Source organism: Neopsephotus bourkii, unplaced genomic scaffold (genome assembly GCF_033783945.1).
Source record: "Neopsephotus bourkii isolate Nb327-2 ecotype Australia unplaced genomic scaffold, CSIRO-AGI_Nbou_v1 NB_234, whole genome shotgun sequence".
NCBI classification, from domain to species: Eukaryota; Metazoa; Chordata; class Aves; order Psittaciformes; family Psittacidae; genus Neopsephotus; species Neopsephotus bourkii.
Window position 1 is genome coordinate 18,408,126 of NW_026900744.1, and position 22,811 is coordinate 18,430,936.

Consider the following 22,811-nt stretch of genomic DNA (forward strand, 5'->3'; position numbering starts at 1 on the left):
AGGAAGGCGTTTTCTCTGCCGCAATTGCCACAGCAAGCCAAGCAATGAGGGAGTTAACTCAGACGTACCAGTCTGATGGAGCTGGTGTGAAAAGATGCTTGGTCAGTCTGGCCCTAGTTTTGGAAGCAGTAAGGGGTTTTGCAGGACTCCCTCTTGTTCCCCAGTAGGAAGGTCTTGAGCATCTCTATTTGTGCTGCAAGTGGTGTGTGGTTTGGACATGAAGAGTCAACTCCTCTGTTGTATCACAGGGCTATAGCAGTCAGTCCCCTGCACACTTGAGAGAGACCTGTAAAGTACTTCCCCTTTTTGTGCTGACAAGCTTGTCTGGAGTAGTACCTTGGAAAGCTGTGTATGTAATACAGATGCTGGGGCCCTGGAAGAAAAGGGGGAGCAGTTTGGAAATAAGAGTTTAGAAAGCAGCTGCTTTTCTCCCTGACCTATTCTGGTGGTCACTGCTGTGGTATTTCTTGCTGGAGCCCACCTTCTGCTTGCTTATTTCATTGTGCTTACTTCATGTGTATGTCCAGAGACATACAACCTCCTGTGCCTCTGTCATTGTGTGCCAGGCCATGGAGGTGGAGGCTGGTGAGAGAGGGGGCTAAGGCAGTGCTGGGTCTCCCTCACCTGCCATCAGTGCCTGGGAAAGCCTTCTTGTTGCAACAGGAATCAGGCCCTTGGCCTGCAGTGAGAGCACAGTGTTTTCTCTACCTGGTGAGAGCGAAAAGGGCTGAGCCTGCAGAAGTGGTGAGATAAACCTCAAAATATAAAGGACAGAGGTCACCTGGCACTGCCCTGCCTCCATCAGGTTGCTAAGCTCAGGGCAGTGCAGAACTGGCTAAAGCAAGGACCAGGCTCTCCCACTGCAGCTGATCTGAAGCGGGCAGCAAAGAGAAAATCAATGTCAGATCAGACCAGTCAGCTACAAGACACAGACAAGGATATGAGTATTAAACCATTTACTTCTCAAACCACTCACATGCATAATGTTCTTTTACACAGTGTTAAAAGAAAGAAGAAAATGCAAATTTTTTTAATACAAACAGAATTTCAAGTATACATTTATAGAATTTTCAGATTCCTACCCAAGTTGCTAAATTTTCATTCACATTGTTCTTAAAGCTGTCCAACGAGAGCGCTTTTGCTAAACTGCTTTCAATGCAATTGTACAGTCGCCTCTACCTTGGTTTTATTCCCCCCCTTCCCCAGCTCTGGTTCTCTTACCACCCTTGCCTGCCCCTCCTCCAGCAGCACTGGCCATCCCTGGATGCCACTGGCCATAGAGCCAGCAGCCACTCCAAAGAGCTTCTGCCTGCCAGCTCCCACTGGAAGAGGAGAAGGAAAGCAATGGTGGATAACCCAGCTTGGGAACAGCTTGTAAAAATCATTGGAGAACAGTCTGCTATCCACAAGTTGCACACAGCAGGCTCACACTTCAACCTGCTGCAGCCTAGTGTGAACACTGACTTTTCTTCTTGAAGTAAGGATTGCAACCAAAAATAAAATAAGAGAATTAGTACAGCAGGAAATTTCTTAACTGGGAAAGTAAGTCTTGAAAGTTAGGACACTTGTCCTAAAAAGCTTGATATATAGGTCAACAGTTGAAGGTGACGGCACAATTCTTCTTACAGATGGTTGCTCTGCAGCCCAGTTCAGAGCAGAATTGATGTGGGACACATGAACTTGGATTTAAAAAGACAAACAACCAAAACTGAACTGACTAGGGCTCCATATCCATGTTATGGGGGAAAAAAACCCAAAACACCGAACCCACAACCCCAGTAACAACTTTGTCCTGGCTTTGCTCATTCAGCTTAGCTCAGCCCAGTGCAGGCGCACGGGCCCTCTGCTGTGTTGTAACTGGGTGTAACTTCTGACCTGTTATAAATGGGGTTTACTTTTTACAGACAAGGGTGGGTTTTTCTTACCGATTACAAAAGTGTTCCAACAGGCGGCTGCGTGCCGGTCCTGTTAGTGCTACAGCATGGCTGAGCTGCAACCAGGCCTGTGGCTGCGGTGGGAACTCCTGTCTGCAGTGTCGGCAGGGGCAGTGCCGGGCCGGGCCGGGAGGGCTGCGGGAGCGGGAGGTAGAGCTGCGGTAGTTTTTGGGCTGCCAGTGGCAGCCGAGGGTCTGGCAACATCGCTCCCTCCCAGGCTCTGGCTGACAAGAAGCCACCTACCTGTACAGCTGTGTTTCAAGGCCAGCAACAGCCATACTCATCTTATGATTTAAAGTGCATCTCTTCAGTAAAGGGTTTTTTTGTGGTTTTTTTTTTATTTTATTTATTTTTTGATTTTTTATTTTTTTTTCTTTTTTTAAGAGGAACCTACTTAAAGTGCTGTTCTAGTTTGGAAAGGGACTCTGTTTAGAAAAAAATGGCACCTTTTCACATGAGAGATCTGCTCTCTGAATGTGTTTGTGTATATATATATATATATATAAATTTGCAGAGTCAGATCTGCTGACTAATGAACAACATATAAAAGTGTTTTACATTTTATTGCTTTTTTCACCGCTGCCTGCTGCCCTGGAGGCAGGAGCGAGACGGATTCTCCCTTTAACTTCCACACCATTACCTAATTCCCCAGTGCAGGAAGTGGAGCCTGCAGTCTCGCAGCTCTGGCAGCAGCCTTTGGCCTGCGGGACAGTTCGCTATTACACAGGATACGTGAAGTAGTGAATCCACCCTGAACTGTCGCAGCCCCAGAGCAAACCTGCAAGGGTCACATCAAGAAACTGGTGGCAAAGAGGGACAATGGACCCTGAAAGGCTTCCTCCTGCTCCTGCCAGATGCCATTTTCAGAGTCACTTTACAGAGCAGACCTGCATTTCTGAAACACAGAGGTAAGGAAAACAAATCTCTTTTAAGTGAAAGCTTTGCTGATAGAGTGTGTAGTGTGGTAACCTCAGCACTCCGCGAGAGAGAGGTAGTTACTGTCCTGTGAATCTTCTGCTGCTGGATGTGACTCTGTTTCCAGAGTGATTGCTCAAAAAGAAAAAGAAAAGGAAACAAATGCTGTGCTCTTCATTCAAAGTTATCCCAGTTAAATCTTTCTGTTGAAGACATACTTGACTATTCCCTCTAAGAGGCTTTTATATTTTAGAAATTGATTGTCAGTTTAGTTCGTTACGAAAACAAATCTGATTAGCAAATTGCTATGAAAGCCACCTAACATTGTTAATTCTTGTTACAATGCTCCTCCATTGCTCTGCAAGGAAGTGCTCAACCATCAGCGCCCTGTCTGGGGGTTATTGTTCAGCTGAACAGGGCTCTCTATCACAGCTCGTCTGCTACAGCGTCACTGTGTGACAGCGTAGGACAGCATTTCATGCTCTGAGCAGTTCAAATGGAAACGTTAAAAAGAGCTACCGGTGTCATATTCACAGTGTTGTACAGGGAAGAGGGGGGTGACACTGGGGAAAGGGGGGGACACAGGGCAGCTTCGGAGACAACTGGGGCTTAGCTCGTGGGAGCTTCAGCTAGTGTTTAAGATACCAGAGACTTAGGGGAAAACTGCATCGGTTCCCTTCACTTCTCAGACAAAAGCAGTACTGTGAATAGCTTGCTTTCATTCCTGTGAGCTAACCTCTGATACAGGCTTCTCTTGTCCTTCGCTAACCCTCCCTGTAGGCCTGGGGCACAAGGTGAGGAATACATTACCACACAAACATACGGCTGCATATTATTCTCTTCCTAACTGAGCTTTTAAAAGAGCTTATTCAGAAAAGTCCCTGTTTTACCACCAAGAAGGATTACTCTTGCACCCCTTGGTGAGAGTAATCCTATCTCCTAACTGTTAGCATTTTTACATACACGAACACAAAGAAACATGCATTATTTGAATGACAACACTCCCCTTTCCAAACCATTTCTCACAGGCACTTGCCCTGTTACAGTGTAGCCCTGGAAGCTGTTGCATGTCAGCTTTCTGTCCAGGCAAGTGCTTTAGGGGAGGCAAAAGGAATTAGTCTCAAGCAAAGGGTATGATAAAATTCTACTCTCCATCCAGAATTCACCTGCCCTCCACATGGGCTGCTCCCCACAAGAGCATAACCCTGGTTTAGGAAACCTTCTAACACATGAGAAAAGTACCTGTGCACCACCTACAACATCATTCCCTGCATCTCCATCAGAGATGGGGTTTGTCCTCAGCCTGTGCAAACAAACATCCCTGTGTTTTTAGAAAGCACTTAAGACTAATTCATCCTGACTCTGGCATGGGTGCAGCTGATTGAAAGCACCCTGTGGACAAGGAGACAGCCGCAGGGGTGACAAGGCTTCACACCTCTTGCCAAAATCAAAGCTGTCACAGGGAGAATTGCACTTGCCAGCCTCCGTGACAAAATGGCACCTTCCTCCTCCCCACCAGCCCTCACCTCTTTAAGCCAAGAACTGTGTTCAGTTACCAATTTACATGCAATGAAGTATTAAATAAAAGCTTCACAGTAATCCATAGAGTTTCCTTAGACATGTAAACTCTAAGAACAGAACATCACGGGAGCACAAACTCCCACATCAAACCAATGCCCTAGACGCATAAACGAACGAACAGACCCCAGACAATCTTCTCGGTCTCAAGAAACAGCTTTTAAACTTGACCAAATGGGCAACCAGCAAAGTAACATCATCACGTTAAAACTAATTTCCAAGCAATTTCTCAGCCATAGTCTTGCGATTCCTCTCCCCGCCCCAGACTGAGTAATGTCAATCGTATTTTTCTCCTTTTATGCTGCTACTTTTCCCATTCCACAACCGGCAGCAGAGCTAACCAATCTAGCTTCATTTTCCATTTCTAGTTAGTTTCACAGTGTCAGAGCCAATAGTATTAGGTCTGACTGCAAAGACAAGAGGAGTTCTTAAATAAATAAGATTCACTGCAACATAAAAACAATGAAGACAACCATAGATCTGAGGGGGAGAGGGGGTTAAGTACATTGGCAAAAACTAAGTAAAGCTGGAGGCTTAAAATAGTTGACAGTCTGCAAACAATGAATGCACTGATGTTTTTAAGTACTGCCTTAGATAACTGCAGTAAAATAATAAACTGGAATATGTCAGATTAAATAAGGAACTTACACAGCAGTATTTAAGAGATACCTGAATATGTTTCAAAAGCTTAACTGATATGAACTAGGAAGCCCATTAAAGCTGCCCATTTTTACATGATAATACTAAAACAAAGTAACAAAAAAAATACAGCTTGCTGTAGTCTAATGGAAACAGGAACCTGGAGGCTGCACTCACGCATGCGGAGCAGCTGGATTTCTCCATAGACTGTGGCACACAAGATGCTATTTCATGGATTAAATATTGATAAATGAAAAAAAAAACTAACTGGAAATGCACTGGTAGGGTAACACTCTCTGTCCCTTGTTATGTGTTATGCAGTGTAGCATGAGGTGGAGCAATATTCTATACACCAGAGGAGTAACAGAGAAGTTCAAAGTAAGGGAGGGTGGGAGGCCTTGTTCCAATACTGTCTGGCTATACTCATAGTGAAAAAATGTCTTATTACAAAATGTATAATTGCTAACCTGAATCTTCCTTGTATAAATGTCTGCCTACTGCTGCCCCTTCTTCCACCACACGCCTTTGAGAAGAGTTTGGCTCCATCTTGTCTGCACCCTCCTCTTGGCTGCTGAGTTTAAACAGCAGAAATTATGTAGGTAAAGGAGATGATAGCACTGAAACAGAAGCAAACTTCAGTCTTCAACAGCTTAAACACAGGCTAGAAAACCTAACACTCAGAAAATGGCACTTTGAAATCTGTCTGGTACTACCCATTTCCAGTCCTCCCTTGCCACCCTTGAGTTCATTCCAATGGAGTTTCTGAAATCTGCACAGTAAATTTGCCTCCACAAGGGACTGACTCATTTTCCCTTGTTACTATTCACAGCTCCAGGATGGAAAACACTGGTGCTACTCAGCTTTATGGTTTCAGGATAGTGTATAAGTGTCTTTGCATGCCTGTCTCCCAAGGCAGGAGGGTTTCCTGCATGCTGCTGAACATATGCAGGTTCTAAAACCAGCATTTCCCTGCCCACAGCATCCACAAAATGCCAGACACACCTGCATGCTTCTTCCCAATAACGCTTTGCTGCTGTTTCACCTATTCTGCCCACACCTCCTGGTGGTTTCCAGTGCCAATAGCCCCAGCCACTGCTGAAGACAGATGAGCCCTCTTCCTATTTCTGATATCTCCCCACTCCCTGCTAAGCCAACCTCCTTTTCTCACTATCTCTGTTTGCACTTTGCAGATTTCTTCCCTGGTACAATAAATGCTTCAGGCTAGAAAGAACCAGATGGTGTGTCCCTGGCTATCTCAAGAAATTCTGGCTAATGTAGGCAAACTACCTGCACGGTTGAAGTGCTGCTGTTTTCCATTCTTTTGAAGACTGAATCCTTTACAGGGTTCAGCAGCAGAGGAAAAGGGCCTCTCTCCATGTACAGACTCCAATGAGTCTGTGGCTGTAGTGAGATTTGCCACCACTTCTAAGGTGGGGAAATAAAACCAGCTGTGTAAGAAGTGTGATGTGAATCACACACTAGATTATGTAAGCAGGTCACCATTGCCAGATTAGAAGTAACACTTTTTTTTTTTTTTAACAAAATCAAGTATTTTGTCAGTTATTCTGCTGCTGCAATAGCACCAGTAATATAACTGGTTTTCTAGCAAAAATTACCCCAGGCCACACATGCAGCTTTTTTTGCAGCAGACATGATAACTTCCCTCTAGCTAACAAGAAAACCTGAGCCCCTTCCCTCAGTGACAGGTCTCTAGCTGTCTGCCCCCAGGGCTAAAGGGTCTTGGCTCTAGTTGGGGCACAATTCCCACATTGCTCTGCTTCTCTGCCTGTGCCATGTTTTGCAGGTAAACACCCTCTTATTTCCAGGGAGACAGTTTCAGCTTGGCAAGCTCCACTGACGCTGTGTGCAGCAATAGGGGATAAGCAAGGGGAGCTTGTGCAGGGCTGTGCTGGTACAACACAGCCCTGTGGCTCAGCAGAAACACCATGCAAGTAGCTTACAGTGAAATGTGTCCTAGTGCCCTCCCAACACTTACCACCACCTCATTAGAAAGCTAATACCCTGCAAGCTTGACCAGCGCAGCTCAGACCACTTTTGATGAACACTTCACCATCCTACTTGTCTCCACAGTTGCCAGGTTTTACCTGGTGCAGCTTTGGCACGGGGCACCCAGCAGCCCCGATGTAACACATACACCTCCCAGCCTCATTGTGTCATGCACAACTCCCCCTCCACCCCATCGATGGTATCCACATACCTGGTGTGGTTCTTGGTGCAAACCTGGAATGAGAACACAGGGTTCAAATGCTACCACTTTTCCTTGCCCAGATTTCTGAAATGGCCCATCTCACCCTGCAAAAACAAGGATCTGAATATATGTTAACAGCCAAAACCCCCAGGCCTGCTCCACCACCCTGCCAAAAGCAGGTTTAACTCCTCATTCACAAAAGCCTTTCAAAAGTTCAACTTTTTGGTTCTGAAGGTGCACAATTCCCCTCCTAAGATTCCTGCACAGGGTCCTGACACACAGCCTTGATGCTGACTGTGCTCCTGATGCTGAAGGCAGCAGTTTGTTGTCCACTCCTGAAGCACTCATGCAGTGGGAAGCCACAAGGAAAATCTCTGAGGAAAATCCCAGCTCTACCTTTAACCTCGAAGCCCCTTGCAAGCAGGCACCTGTGCCCAGTGGCTCCATCCACACTGCGACAGAGACCGGACCTCTGCAAAGACCCTTTCTCATTCCTCCCAACCTCTATGACAGCATGAAAACCATATTACAAACATCACCTCCTACAGCCACAGGTTTTAAACCTTCTGTGATCTGCAGAGTCCTATAATGTCCTACTGTGGGTGTTACAGAAATAGTTCTTAGATAACATGCTAATGATGGAGGAGAATTTAAATAAAGAGAACAAAAACAGCTCACTCTCCAGTTAAGATTTTCTTCAACATTTTCATGAAAATGATTAAAGCTTTAAAACAAAAAGAAGCATTTTTGGTCAGTATCATAAAGCCATCAGAATGATTACATGGAAAGACAGCCACCGGCCTGCATTCATAACTCACTCACCCAAAGCCTCCAGCTAAAGTATCACCAACCCACTAAACATTCAGGAGTCACTGGATGCAGCATACTAACACTGATGATACTACGTAATCAACTTGGGAAATTTTTGGTGGGAAAAAAAAGTTATTGAAAGTTATTTGAATAAAAAAATGACAGAAATTCCACATCGAGACCACTGCCTCAACCAAATAACCCTTTTCTGCTCAATCAGCAGCCAGCACTTCGTCTAAGGTACCTCTCTTCTGATCCTGCTTTCCCTTTTTCTTTTACCCAATTTATCAGAGCAACTGCTATTTGACACAGCAACTGGATGGGATCTGCTGCTGGTATCATAGAATGGTTAGGGTTGGAAAGGACCTTAAGATCATCAAGTTCCAACCCCCCAGACCAGCTTCTTCTGATAGCTGCCCTGAGAAGCACCTTTGCACTGAGGTTGCTTACAGGATGCCTCAATCAAAAGGAATTTGATGTGACAGCTGATGTTTTTATGCACTGGCGCAGCACATAGCACAGAAGGGGTCTTGTACTCAACCTACAGTACCTGGTGACTACAATTACAAATATAATAGCTTACAGTCTTTTTACATTTGCTGGATCTAGTAGCTAAAATCTGTACTGTGAGTGGGTCACAGTGATATATCATGAGCTGCAAGTATGCACTAATCCTACCTGAGAGTATTAAATGAACTTGTTTAATCAACGAAGGTAGGTGGACTATCACTCTGCTCATTGTAAGGGACAGAGGGAAGCTTGTGGGAGACTTAAGAGGTAAATTTGTTCTTAGTGTTTGTTAATTCCTTGGAAAGGCAATTACTCCCTGGCACAGAAGAATCAGCAAGATTTTATATTGAACCCATTTTTTCATCCCATTAGTGACAGCAGAACATGCACCTCCAGAGAAGTCACTAAAAAAACCCCAACCACCTCTAGATACCAGTAAATAGCAGTGGCTGGTTTTCTAGAACTATAAATTAGACACTAAATACATCAGTGGCTGTTTGTGTGGCTTCCTCTCTCTAGCTCCAGTTTGCCAGAGTACAGTCTGATTTGGTTTCTTCTCCCTTTTGTTTCTAGGCTTGCCAGAACATAATTGTTTTCCTACAAAACCATTCAGTACTTTGGAAAACTCTGCAATCTCCAAGTCTTAAGAAGGCCCTGAACCCTGCCTCATGGGTTCAGAGCTTTAGTTGCTCTGACAGCACAGATGAGCCAAGGCCCCGGAGCACCTGGCCTGGTGCCCACTATACTCCATCTTAACAAACACCTCTCAGCTCCAACCCTTATCAGATACTACAGCAAGAAACAGTGAGCCAAGGGGACACAAGCAGAAGCAGTGGTAGCACTGAAACAGCCTGTCCCATCTTTCCTATGCATGTTTACAAAAAAACATCCAAAGCCTGCATTTACAAGGAAGAGGTCAGGCAGAAGACCACATAGAATCACTTTAGATCCATGTTAGAGCACATACAGCAAACCTAAATTCCTGCCATACTTTCTCTTACACAGTATTTCCTTGAGGCACTCTAGTAGGCAAGTCCCTGTGCTTCCTTAAAGGATCCCAATTCAAGAGGCAGGGCAGAAACCCCAGGTTTTGTGACAGGCACAGGAGGATGCAGAGACTCTAGAGTGATTCTGCTGGAAAAGTCCAGCAGTAGAAACACCACTGAGTTGTGCTTTTAATGCACTCACTCAAACTACCACCTGAGCAACTCCCTACAGGGATGTTCAACATGGGAGTATGGAGATGCCCAAAGCTGAGCATGGCACAACCCCATCCAGATCTGTGACTGGAAGACACAAGAAGCACATGAGACTACATGGCATCACTTTCTTAGCCTTAACCATGCTTTAACCAGTTGCCTCATTTCAATCAGATGCCCCGCCATACTGCTCTTGTAGCAATTCCTCAAATACCAAGTAATGCTGGATGACAAAAATAAGCCCCAAAACATTGCTTTAAAATGGTAACCCACACTGCCTTCCCACCATCAAAGGTAACATAGCAGGTCTGAAATCCTTCCAAGGATGCAAATCTCTAGGATTCAGCAGCATGAGTTCTTCGGTCTTATTCATATCTGTGCTTTTGTCAGCAAAGATCTTTTAGAGCTCCCGTCTAAAAAGGCTCCTCCTATTTCCGAGACACATCATTTCACAAGCTGTAATACTTTGGTTTACAATTGGATTAAAATATAAATTAAATAAGAATAATGCTAAATGAGTTTATATTGAAATACTTTATATAGGTATACATATATATGTACATACAGATATGTGTGTGTGCACTCCCTAATGACAGCTAGAGGAAGCAAAAGTCATTTTCCAAAGGCTTCTACTCTTCCAACCAGCATGGTCAACCTAAGCATTGCAACAATTCCCTGTGCATAAAAGCTAATGAAGCATTGGAAGGTGGTGCTGATGAACAGCTCAATCACACAGACGTTCAGGAACAGAAAGACAATAAATTATAAGAAGCAGTAGTAACTTGTTCACAGTTGGGATAAGGATAATGTTACAGGAAACCTGAATTTTCTACAGTACCAGGAATAGAAAGTCAAAGGGCACTGAAGATTACAGCTGGATATATGGTAGTTAATGCTAAAAGCAAAGATTGGATCTGACACAAAGAAATGGTCGAAACCACATGAAATTTCTCCCAGCAGACTAAACTAAACTGCCATCAGATTCAGCCGGAAGATTTCTGGTACCTCCAGTGGGACCAGAATTCAGCCCGGAGATGCTTCAATCACTGCCTCCATCTCAGTGACAGACATTTCCACAAAGAGGAAGATTCCTTGAAGCCAATGCAATCCTACATCCAAAAGAAAAGGTTCCCAGTCTTTTCTTGATTCTACTTCTCTTCTAGTTATCTCCCAAACATCACATTCAGTCTCTCCTAATCCCAGCCTCTGTGTTTACCTATGTTTCACAAAATAAAGCCTTTCAGCAATAATACCAAGGCAGACAGAAATTATTTAGAGATGGTAGGACTCTTCAGATAATTTTATAACCCATTTGAGTGGGCTCCAGATTAGGAATAACCTAAATTTCTAGTAAGACTAACTGCAGCAAAACTTTGGTCTGCTGCATTTTATTGAAAAACAAAACAAACAACAAAACCAACAACAAAACCCAACAAATCTACTTCAAATCTATTCCAAAATGTTCTGGTAGACATTAGTTTCAAGCAGCAGCTAGTAGCATTTGCATAGGTCTAGCTTTTATTTGGTTACAAATATATATATTTATATATAAATGCATATACATACATATGTATGTATTATATTAAAATATGCTTTGAATGATAACAATTGAAATAAAGATAACTGGCTCCTCTTTAGGACCTTTCACTGAAGATGTCAAAGTCTGTGCACGGATCTCACCTTGTGATACACATAATGCTCATCTCTGAGATGAGGCTATGCTAGCAGTCAGTGGCAGCTCCATTGAAAGACCCCAGACTTTCTGACTGCAGTCCTGGCTACAGGCTCAGTTCCCAGGGGAAACTCAGAGCCCAAACCTTGACAAGAATTAGAAGTCTCCTGAATTACAGCTCCTTGACTTCCCCCATCCAAAATATTTCCGGTAGAGCAAGAACAGCATTTGGTGTTACTCATCTGCAGAAACACCTGGATGCTGGTAAGGCAAGCATGTCATGGATCAAAGAGGAGAATTTTTATAATGTTGAAGTAACAAGTTTAAGGGGTGCCAATTTTTGTTGGTTTTAAAGATGCATGACTGTCTACCTCACATGCTACCTTCCACCCAAATGAACTGCACCTTTTCAGGTGTCTTTCTATTTATGCATTGGGTTCTGCACGAGAGATGAAGTCAACAAATAAAAGCTACAACTCTGCTCTTGGAAATGCATCATTAGGGTTGCATCACCTGAAGACAGCAGAAGGATTCTGCTGGAAGACCAGACTGCTTAGAATCATTTACTGAAATGGGCATCAAACTTTTAAGTGACAGTACTATTGCATAAAGGTGTGGGACAGCCTTCCCTGGAACAGTCACCTAGCTGTCACAGAACAAGAGCAGGACAGGCAGGAAGATCTGCTCTTGATCTCAGAGGGCTCTGTACCCTCCCCACCAAGCCTGCTCCGCCATGCTTTACAGCAAGATCACAGCTTGTTCTAAATGCAATTTCATCTCTGAAGAGCTGTCAGATAGGAACAGAGGCAGTTGCTACTGACCTCAGCTGGAATTAAAACAGCAGCAGAGATACAAAACACTTTCTATTCTTCCTGCCCTTCAGCCACCCAAACTTCTGGAAGTTAAATCACAGCTTGAAAATATTGTAGAAAAGATGTAAGTAAGTCAAAGGACTGAACCTGATGGCCAGACAATGCTGGGAGGACAAGTGATGGACTGCCCTTCTGCATTGGCTGCCCTGACCAGGCTGATATCCCGGGATCTTATTAAGCGGCTTTAAGTGTGTTCTCAGCCTCCTGTTATAAATTCACATTTCATAAAGCCTCCTCGTTCATCCCTCTCTTAACTAGCTGCTGGAAATAAAAAGCATAGTTTGCTTTCACATACTCCCACTGCAAGACAGCAAAAAGACCTTCTGCTTTTTCCCTTTCCCAGCTTCACATCAGTCATCCTCCTGAGAGGATGAGGTTTAGCTTTTCCCCAAAGCAGCAGCACAGTATTAACACAGTTCTTGCTATTTTCACAGCTATTCACAGGGAGCCTGGCAGCAGCAGGGAATGGCCACGACAACCGTCACGTCACTATACTGTGACTTGGCACCAGGGCTTTCTGCAGGCTTAAGGAGATAACCACAATGATTCACATTTGAAAGGTTTCTCTGACACAGCAAAGAACTAAGAAATGTGTTCTCCTCCAAGAAACAAAACTGCAGAAACAGAGTGTGTTCCCCCTGTTGCCTGAGGCAAGCAAACAAATGGGTTAGTAAGCCCTAACTCTGAAGCGGACAGAAATGTTACACACAGAGGTATTAAAATATGACAGAGTTCTCTTCACATCCTCCTTAAATCACAGTTGAAATCACAGTTTTGGCAGAGGGGAAAAAGCTGCAGCTAGACGTGGAAATGCAAAGCTGTGCCTTCAACCCATCACAGAAGCATTCACACTTGGAAAGTTGGCATCTGATTCTCTACAGCTTTGATGCAACTGTAAAGAGCTACACAGTGTGCCAGTGGAGAGGGAACAGAAGAGGGTTATCGTTTTCTTACGGAAAGCAGCTCCACTGACAGAAATTTCACGTGAGGTTTTCTCATACCGTATACAGCCTCCAACCCCTTTTTTCTTGAACCTTGGCCTTATCTGCACTGAGGAAGTCAGCCACTGAAAGAAAAGTTTAATAAACAATTCCTTCTGAACTGGTTCCATCTCCTAGCGCGAATGGGCCTAAACTGCTTTCAGCACTGTTCAAGAAAACACTAGAAACACCATGATTCCCACACATACATACACATACACATCCATTAAAGGTACAGAAATAATATTAAAATGATTCCCACTACCATACCTTATACTGACTCTAGCTACAAGCTATAAACTTCACCTCAGCAAGGCCCAGGCAAGAATATTGGCTCTTTTGCATGCAATCAGAAATGATCATTTATACAGTGGCAACCTTTGCACCAAAAAAAACCCCCCAAAAAAATCCCACCCAACCCATAAAAGAAAAAAAAAAAAACAAACAAAAACCTTTCACAAGCTTTGTTTTCAGACTAGCCTAGTGTAATATGAAGGACTGATTCCATAGTTTTCACCAGGCCAATTGAAAGTAGCGAATCAGCAAAACAGAATTCACCGCTGGCATCCTGGACTCTTGGGATGCTCCTCCATTCACAGTATCGATACAGTAAAACAAAAACCTGCTAAAGAAACTCAAAGCTGTGCCACATGAATAAAGGCATTCATCATTTTATGTCAGCCCTTCATCATTATGCTTTGATGGATTGGTTGCCATCTGTTTCAGAAAAATGTTGCTTGTATAGCAATTACTGCACCTTCACCCTTCTCTTCACAGCAAGCTTAGTAGGGAAACTTTTCCATTATATTTATATATAATATATGTATATAAATAATTTTATGCTTTTATAGTTTGGTAGTATTCTTTTAAAACTTCTATTTTAATACACTTTTAAATCTTTTCAGCAACTAAAAGTAACTTTTGATGCTTTCTAGTGTGAACAGGATAGGATTTCAAAGTTTTTAACCTTTTTCTTTTTGATTTTTGGTAATTTCAAAAGCTATGACTAAAGCAGCATAGTCGGCACATCTCCACTCCTCCCCACACCTCAATTGCAATGAAACCTACCTTAGCCACCCTCTTATCTTCTGTGACTGCTCTCTGGCAACCTTACTGTTTCGGGACAATCCTGTTTGACCTTCGACAGGAAACCCAGTGGGACTGGTCCCTCAGGTGGCCGCTTAGAAAATCATTCACTGTGTGACGATGCACATGACAGGAGAGGAGGAAGAAGGGACAGAAGGAAAATGGAGATGAAATACAATTTTTCCTCTTTGAAATGGTCAAGGAAATTGTACTTTGCAGATGCTCAGCTCAGAACACCTGCAAAGGTTCCTCTCTTAGGAGCACATCCCTGTTACACATGATCCTGGCACTAAGCCTTTCTCTTCTCCCCACACAAGTCCATTAAAACCACATCTGATTTTGGAGAGACATGGGAGGAACAGTAAGAGCCGTCACTTATTAAAGAGAAAAATATATAAAGTGAGGCAAGAATACATTACCCTTCTCCAAATTCATCCCTCTAAAGGGGCAGGAAAATGATCCTGTGTTCCAATTTTCAGATGGGGAAAGTGAGGGCTGGAGATATTTCAATGTGCCCCAAGTTGTGCAGTCAGCCTGCAGGCAAGCTTTATTTTCACTTGGTAAGTCTCCTCCTGCCTGCCAAGCCCATGTTCTGCTTGCCTGGCTTGCTTTGCCCAAGCAAGATGAAGTGTATTTCTTTTTCTATATCTCTTTGTTCCTCCCATCACCTTAAGGATCAGAACTTCATCCTTCCTTACTGTATACATTATACATCCTCAAAAGAACTCCTTAAACCAAACATCCTCTCCCAAACGCCATCTGCGCAACTTGTTGCTCATTTCCCCCCTGCATCATGAACAACTCAGCATCAGAACCAGAGAAAACTCTTAAGAGTATTGCATATTTTTTAAAAGACTTCTTCAAAAGATGTCAAGATATTTGCACTTATTTACCTGTCCCATGCTTTTCCATTTATGAAACACGTAAGCACGTGCAAACACCTACAAGACACAACGCAGGCATGTCTCTCCGGCCTAAACTTGCTCTAAACATCAGAGCTGCTTACAATACAAAAGTTAAGTCCATGCAAGAGGACAGAGTTGTGATTGCTCTAGGAACCATTCACTTTAAAGTTTCCTGAACTGTTACAAGGAAATAGTTTTTTTTTTCTTTTTGCACTTCATTGATAAAAAAGTTACCAAACTGGTTTGTAGAAACACATTTAAAAGCAACCATCCAGGATTGCTTGGCTGGGACAATAGTATTTCAGTATACCATATTGCTGTTATAAAAGATCAAGTGCGTATTGAGGGAGGAGTAGGGGTGAAGGACGACTTTGGTAGCCAGCCTCTAACTCCGCAATTCAGCCAGTCCTGAAAAACTCTTCCTAACGCTCGGCAACACCTGAAGCAGGCACCAGTCAGGACGTCAGAGTGCTCTGAACTCTCCAGATCTGCAACAGCAAAGGACAACCTCCTCAGAAAGACCCCTCCAACCCTTCTCCCGATGCATCAGAGTCTAATGCAAACCTCAGAGCTGCTAAATTTCACTTTCAGTAGCCGAAGCGCTTCAAATTTTGCTGACCTCTAGAATACTGCTTTATAGTCATGCCCACTTTTAACAAGGGGCTTTGAGGCCACACGCCTGGAAGGGGCAAGCCAAGAGCCCTAAAATAATAGTTTAAGTAAAAATGTAAAGAGACACACCAAAAATAAGACAGGGAAAATGCACTCAGGCAAGGCAGGTTCCACCAGGACAGTCTTTCTGTTTTCTTTAACATGGCAGCTACCTGGGGAAGGGAGAAAGGCAATGGCATCTTACCCCTGAATCCCCCTTGAGCTGGACCAGCAGATATGGCAAAGAGCAGCCCTGCACACTAGGCTCACTGGGTCTGCATGGCTGATGCCAGTATTGCCAGCGGGCCCCAGCTGCTGGGCCAAAATGCTGTTGAGAAATACAAATGACTGCTCGTCTCAGATCACTACGGAACATTAAAAAATGTAAAATCCTGTCGATCCCTGAATAAGAAGTTGGTTGACACAGTTGTTCGGTTTTTCTCCAAGAGGAGGAGGAATAAGGGAGAAAAACTTTCAACACTCTACGTGTGTGTGTGGGGGTGTGTGAGAGAAAGAGAAAGAGAGAGAGAGAGAGAAAGATTTTTCTATTTTGGCAACATCTTGGGAGCTTCCTTCTGTCCAGTGGTGGCATTGCACTAATTACAGTACCAGCCTGCCGGGTACTTTAGAGCCAAAAATGGGAAGACGGTCCTTTCTCCCCAGACTCTGCAGCTGTGTTTCAATCTGGCCCAGTGGTGGACACAGATCCCTGTGCCGTCTCCACAACAGCGACAGCCTCCTCCTGTGGAGGAGATTCTTCCTCTGCCTGCCCCCGAGACGTGACCGTGGTCTCAGGGGAGATGCTGTGAGGCCCCTCCAGAGGCATACAGCCAGGGTGGTTCTTGCGAAAGTGCTGGTTGAGGATGGCCTGGAAAGGGAAGCTTTTGCCGCAGACGTGGCAATGAAAGGGCTTGTTGCCTGTGTGCTTGCGGATGTGATATTCCAGCTGATCCTTGCGGGTGTACTTCTTCCCACACATGCGGCAGACAAAAGGTGTGATACCCATGTGGAGACGCATGTGCCGATCCAGGCTGCCTTTCTGGTTGAAGGATTTGGCGCAGTAAATACAAGTGAGCCGTGGGTTGTACCGGAACCAGCGCTCTGAAACCTCCTGCTCTCGGAGATATTCCACATAACCGCTCACTCCCAGCATGGCTGATTCCTCCCCCTGCGAAGGAAACAACGGAGATTTAAATAACAAGCAGTTTAAAACAGACTGCAGGAAAGAAGATCAGGCCCCAGTCCAGCCAATAAGGCATTGAAACATGTGCCAAACCTCGAAGTCAGCACCACTAATGTCTTCAACCTCAAGCACATATTTAAGTGCTTAACTGGAGCCTTGGGGCTGAAGACAAACGAGTAATCGATTAGAAACCTCTGCTATGGAGGCCCCTTCTGCCAAGTCATTCTCTAGATCCAGGGAAGAAGGCAGCCCCTGCCAGGAGGGCGCTCAGGCACCAATAGAGTTGTGGATCAAATGTGTCAATACATGTTACTTTTTTTAAACGTGGGCCAGTTTGTTTAAAATACTGTATACCAATTCTGGTTTACTTACTAAGGTTAAAAAAAGAAGCTAATTGATGAGCTTGCAGTAAAACAAAGGTGGAATAAATTACAAATCATATCTTACACTCTTCGGGTGTCATTTTACACAGGTATTTATTCAGCATTCATTTTATAATGAATCATGCTTGCCTCAATGGCTGTGTCACCCATCCCAGCCCCACGGCATTACAGGGGAGGATCTGCAGCACAGACAGCTAGCACGCCTGGCCCAAGTCACTCAGCAAGCTGGCTCCTTCTGAAGCCAGAAAGACAAACAGCCAAGGGTAACCCTGAACCATGAGCTCAGGCGCTAGGGCAGACACTTCTGGCTATCATATTTAGATCGGGCACGAACAGTCTCCTGAACGCCTCTGTGGTGGAGAATGTACTATTTGCTCTCTCAAGTCTTACGCTGATTCCCAACAATGCCAAACACACAAGCAACCAGTGTACAGCAGGAGGACCTATCCTCCAGCAACCAGGGCTGTGCACATGTGAGCAGCAGTGTAACTGTGCCAGGCGCTGTTGAATCTGGCTGTACAAACACTGCTAAACCGTTCAGGACTAAAGGATATGCCAAGGCTATGGTACTTTCTTTCCACTCTACCACTGCCACTGGGCAGGGATCATGGACAGACTATTTTTAGCATTGATAATGCAATACCAGAAGAGTAAAGGATGGTGATAACTTCCCTGTGTGTATGGCAGCCTATCATTTTACATTTGAGGCCATCTCACAATGGATAACTAATAACAACTTTTCTGCACATACAGCTAAAATTGCTTTGTATGTCACATTTGCCTTGGAGGGTTAGTTTGACCTGAAATTTTCTAGACATGTTCTGAGGACACAAAATAAGCTTAGGCAAAATAGGAACAAAATGGTATTTTCTGTTTTATGGAAGTGTATTACAAAATTAGCAGACATGAATCATGATTTCTTTCCCCTTGCTTCACTTGGTCTTACTCAAGGGCAAAGTAGCCTGGTAACTCCTCACCTGCCTCTAGCAAAGTCATTTGATTACAAACTGACACATTACTTATCTGCCAGGCATACAAAAGTCATTCTACATGGTGTTGGATGACACACTTGCACTACAGTGGCACTGTGATACTGACTGAATGCAACAAAATATTAGACAAAATTATTAGGAATAGATTAGGAATTACCACTGTGTGCCACTTTGCTGCACCCTGTAGCCCACTGCCCTCCTGTGTTTCTGCGTATCTCTCCCTCAAAACTGTGCCTCTACCTCAAGAAAGCAGAGAATTCAGAGCTACTTTATGTTGCAAATTCTGCTACGCAACATAGTCCCTTGGGGATGAGACAAAGACATCTGTACAAATCCACAGTCTTTTGACACTGCACTCTAAAGGCTTATTCGTGTAGTGCCTGGAGGACTTTATGGAATGGGTTTGGTACTAGCATGGAAAGGTTCAGCTTGCCACCCCTCAGTCTTCCACACAGGCCAACTAACATCTCCTCCCTCAGCTCAGGCATTTGCTGCCAGTGTTTTAGAGCAGATTCAACTTTGCAGGCGAACGGGGTTCCTCCCCAGGATTTGGTGGCCTGCCCAGAAGGAGGGTTAATATTTATGCTCTCAGACAACAAGATAAATTCCTTGTGTTTTCCAGGTATCTGGCCAAAATCCCAAATGACAGCCAAAATCAGCTTTAAATCACATACGGATGGCATATGTTCTCAGTGTGAGCAACTAAACCCTTTGCAACAGTAAAAGGTCCTTGTTTCACACACAGTATTACTTGCAAATACAAAATATTAAGCACTTCACCACAAAACAGTTCCCTTCACCTTCAATGCCAACACTTACTTGCAGACTTCTTGATCTGCCTACCTGGGAACTGGGCTGCTTAGGCTCATCCATCCGCCCGGGAGACTCGCTTTTTGATCTGTACCGTTCAGTCACAGCAACCATGCTGCCAGAAGGGCTAAATCTGTGGGGTGGATGAAGAGTGTAAATGGAGTCTTTAATGGGCATCAGGTCACTATGGTGTTTAGAACAACAGATGAGCAATAGAGGCACCTGTATAGCATCTCTTCATCCTCACCAGCTAACACACAGGAGGTGGAACAGCACAAGTATAAAGGAAAAACCAAGTCATACTGGTCTGTGGTTTCAGTCTTAACATCTGAAAAATAAAACTGAGTCATTTGGCTTCCAGTTGAGTAAGAGAGAGCTTTTCAGTTGCTATTGCAAGTAAATTGATACAGGCCCAGTGACTCAGGAACTGGACAACAGGAGAAGAAACCATTTCTGTAAGGGTACCCCTCATTCACCATTCCCACTCCTCCCCTTTCCAAGTGTGAAAGAAAAGTGATGTGATGGACTCCAGGTGGGAAACAGTGGATACTGGCTGCAGCGCAAAAAGAGATGCTCAAGGCTAGCTGATCCATGGAAAAGAGTTAAGGAATTGGGAAAGGATCACTCTCCCAAGGCCCAGCTCAAGGTCATTCCCAGTGATTGATTTATTAAGCAACAAGCGACAGAATATCCACTGCTTCCAGGTAGCTGCTTCCCCATGGGACCAAAGGGGTTGACCTAGAAGAGAGGCAGATGTGAACGGAAAAAACAAACACAACCCCCTCGAACATTACAGACCTGCCCTTTATCAGATCCATTCTTTGGTCTGAGCTAAGGGCAAGAAAACAAATGATGGAGTGGAGGGGAAACAGTTGGATGGAGAATCAAAGCACAGCAGATTTCACCACCAATTTTCAATAAAAGCTTTCTGCTCTTTCATATAAATTAAAACAGGTGGAGGCAACTGGGCTTCCCACTTCAATTGCTTCAGAAGATGCAACCCCACAACCCACTGCTGCCCTGGAACACCAGGAAGAAAATGTCCTCTTGACCTACTGCTGGTGACCAGCTTGTTTCTCAGATAGAACCACCCCCAGATTTTCAGACCAGAAGGCATTATTGCAGTTACACTTTGCGTAACAGATACTGTACGTGACCTTGTTAATCCTGATGCTGAGCCCTGTACCTACTGAGGCTGAACTGAACATGCTCTTTAGACAAAAGTCACCTAGGTTGACACACCGAGAGGCAGAGATTCCAACCTATGCACCTCTCAGTGCTAGTAACTCCCCAAGTTAGCCTGTACCTGTAGATGCTGGCCTGATCACTACCCAGCCAAAATACTACAACCCAAACCGGATACGCTTCCTAACACCAGGAAAAAAAATCCTTCAGCACTTATGCTTAAGATGGCCACAGGAAATAGAAGGGGAAAACGTTCCAAAATGAGTTCCAATCCAGCCAACTGAAAATCTTGAACAATCTCCTCTTACAGCCAAGGTCAGTAATTAAGTTAAAGAAAACTCACCTATCGATCTCACTGCTGGTTGGCCTGACCACTTTGGCACCTGAGGATCCTAATGCGTAAGCCTCTTGGCCCATTGATCCATGGCCTGTGGTGTCGATCACCATAGCAGTGACCTCCTCAGCACTGCTCCCATCTTCTCCCGATGGCTGATGCTCTGCCCCAAGCCACTCCTCCAGGTTCTCGGTTTTAATGCGTACTCCTCCCAGCACCCGGACGTCGTCGTCGTTCCGTCCCCCGCGGTCTCCCATTCCCGTCTCAACGTACCACTGTCCTGCTCTGTTAATTCGTAGTATGGGCTCCCTGCCTTCCACGTCCGAACTCTGCTCAATTATCTGAGGGCTGGTGGACTCCTCAGGTGGGCTGAGCTCCCGAATGTCCAGCACGGTGCTAACCTGGCCCAGACGACTCCCCTTTGGGGTGTTGTGACGCGGGCTCAGAGAACGGTTGAGATTTGGTGTCACCCGGTGAGACTCCGGTGGTCTCTCCTGATGCTTTGTCCTGGTCTGGCTCAATTCCGCTTCCACCTCTGCCACGTTAATTTTGAAATGAATTCCCTCAAGTATCTGTGTGCATTTGTCTATGATGTGCTGCATCTGCAAGAAACTGGCGGCCGTTAGGTAACTGATGATGTCGGCCAGCTGCAGACATATCCTACCGGTGTAACAAAAGGAAAGGAGCTGCTCAAAAACAGAAGGGTTCTTGATGACAGAAATGGAAACGGTGCTCATTTCGTTCAAGGACATGTGGTCACGGAAGTAGGGCGAGCTGGCAGCCAGTACCACCTTGTGAGCACGGAAAGCTTGCCCCTGCACATTGACCACAATGTCACACAGGCGACCCTGCATGCGTAACTGATTCAGGTGGTTCAGGACAGAGTTACTGAAGTCAGGAATCTCCAGCTGAATGTTCCCACTCTTCTCCATGGCTGTCTCAGTTGCAGGAGAACAACCCTACTGGAAAGGGCGGGGGAAATACCATTGTTAATATCACTAGTCTATCATTTGCATTTAAAACATTTTTCACATTCTTTCATGCAGTTTGGAATATTGGAATTTTTAAAGAACTTTCTCACCATTTAATTTACAAGCGCCTCGCAGCAGTTCTCTGATCTTTATGTGCTGTACAACACCTTTCACAAGAGTTATGTTAAACCAGTCCCCTACAGATCTCCATTCCCTGTGGTGTAAGTGCTCAAAACAGTTTGTTCTGTCAGCCGCAGTAAAAGCACATTTGCAGTGTAAAAAGAACATTAAAAATGGTTCACATACTAAAAATAGGCAACTGATTGCATAATGGATTAAAATACTTAGCACCTTCTAAGTACTTTGAAAAAGGAAAGTAACTTGGTTTTTCCTCCTTTGTAGAATAAGAATTGGGAAGGAGACATCAGTACCTAAATCCTCCTGAGATTTTTCAAAAGCTGACCAGCACATATTTGACTGCAAGGCATCTTAAGCACATCACTAAACCCAAGATATTCATCATATGTCCCATCTCTGCCACATGGCAGAAAATATATAACAGGACAGTGAAAAAAACACCAGCACCCAGTTCTAAGCACCAACTTATCAGACCATCCACTGGGCACAAGTGACTTGCTGGCAAAAGAATACCTAGTGTTTGTGTAGGCTGAGGTATTGCACACAGTAAAGGACAACTTAGGAACAACGGGGATTAACAAACTAGCTCTCCTACTTCCCCTTCCATAATTCATTTTTCTATAATCATCACATTTCATTTTGGCAAAGTCTGAAAAGAAGCCCTGACTATATATGGTAAAAAATCAGAATGATCCAAAATTAGATGTAAACTTGCCTAAAAAGAAAAAAAAAAAAAGGAAAAAAAAAATTATTAAAGACCACTCATGGCATGAACAGCTTCCAAGCTGGATGGAATCTCAAGTGTCCATTAAGCAGAGTACTGCAGATATCAAAATAATTCCAGGCAGGCTGGGA

The 22,811-nt window shown here is 44.3% G+C and overlaps 1 protein-coding gene across 1 annotated transcript; it reads right to left on the bottom strand.

The window, feature by feature from the left end:
• Window positions 1-16,089: 16,089 nt before the first annotated feature.
• ZBTB37 (zinc finger and BTB domain containing 37) lies at window positions 16,090-21,827 on the bottom strand. The gene is made up of 3 exons (XM_061345668.1): window positions 20,857-21,827; window positions 19,362-19,461; window positions 16,090-17,128 (listed from the first exon to the last, which is right to left on the bottom strand). The coding sequence occupies exons 1-3, from the start codon at window positions 21,777-21,779 to the stop codon at window positions 16,640-16,642; spliced, it is 1,512 nt and encodes a 503-aa protein (XP_061201652.1). The 5' UTR covers window positions 21,780-21,827; the 3' UTR covers window positions 16,090-16,639.
• Between the last annotated feature and the right edge of the window lie 984 nt (window positions 21,828-22,811).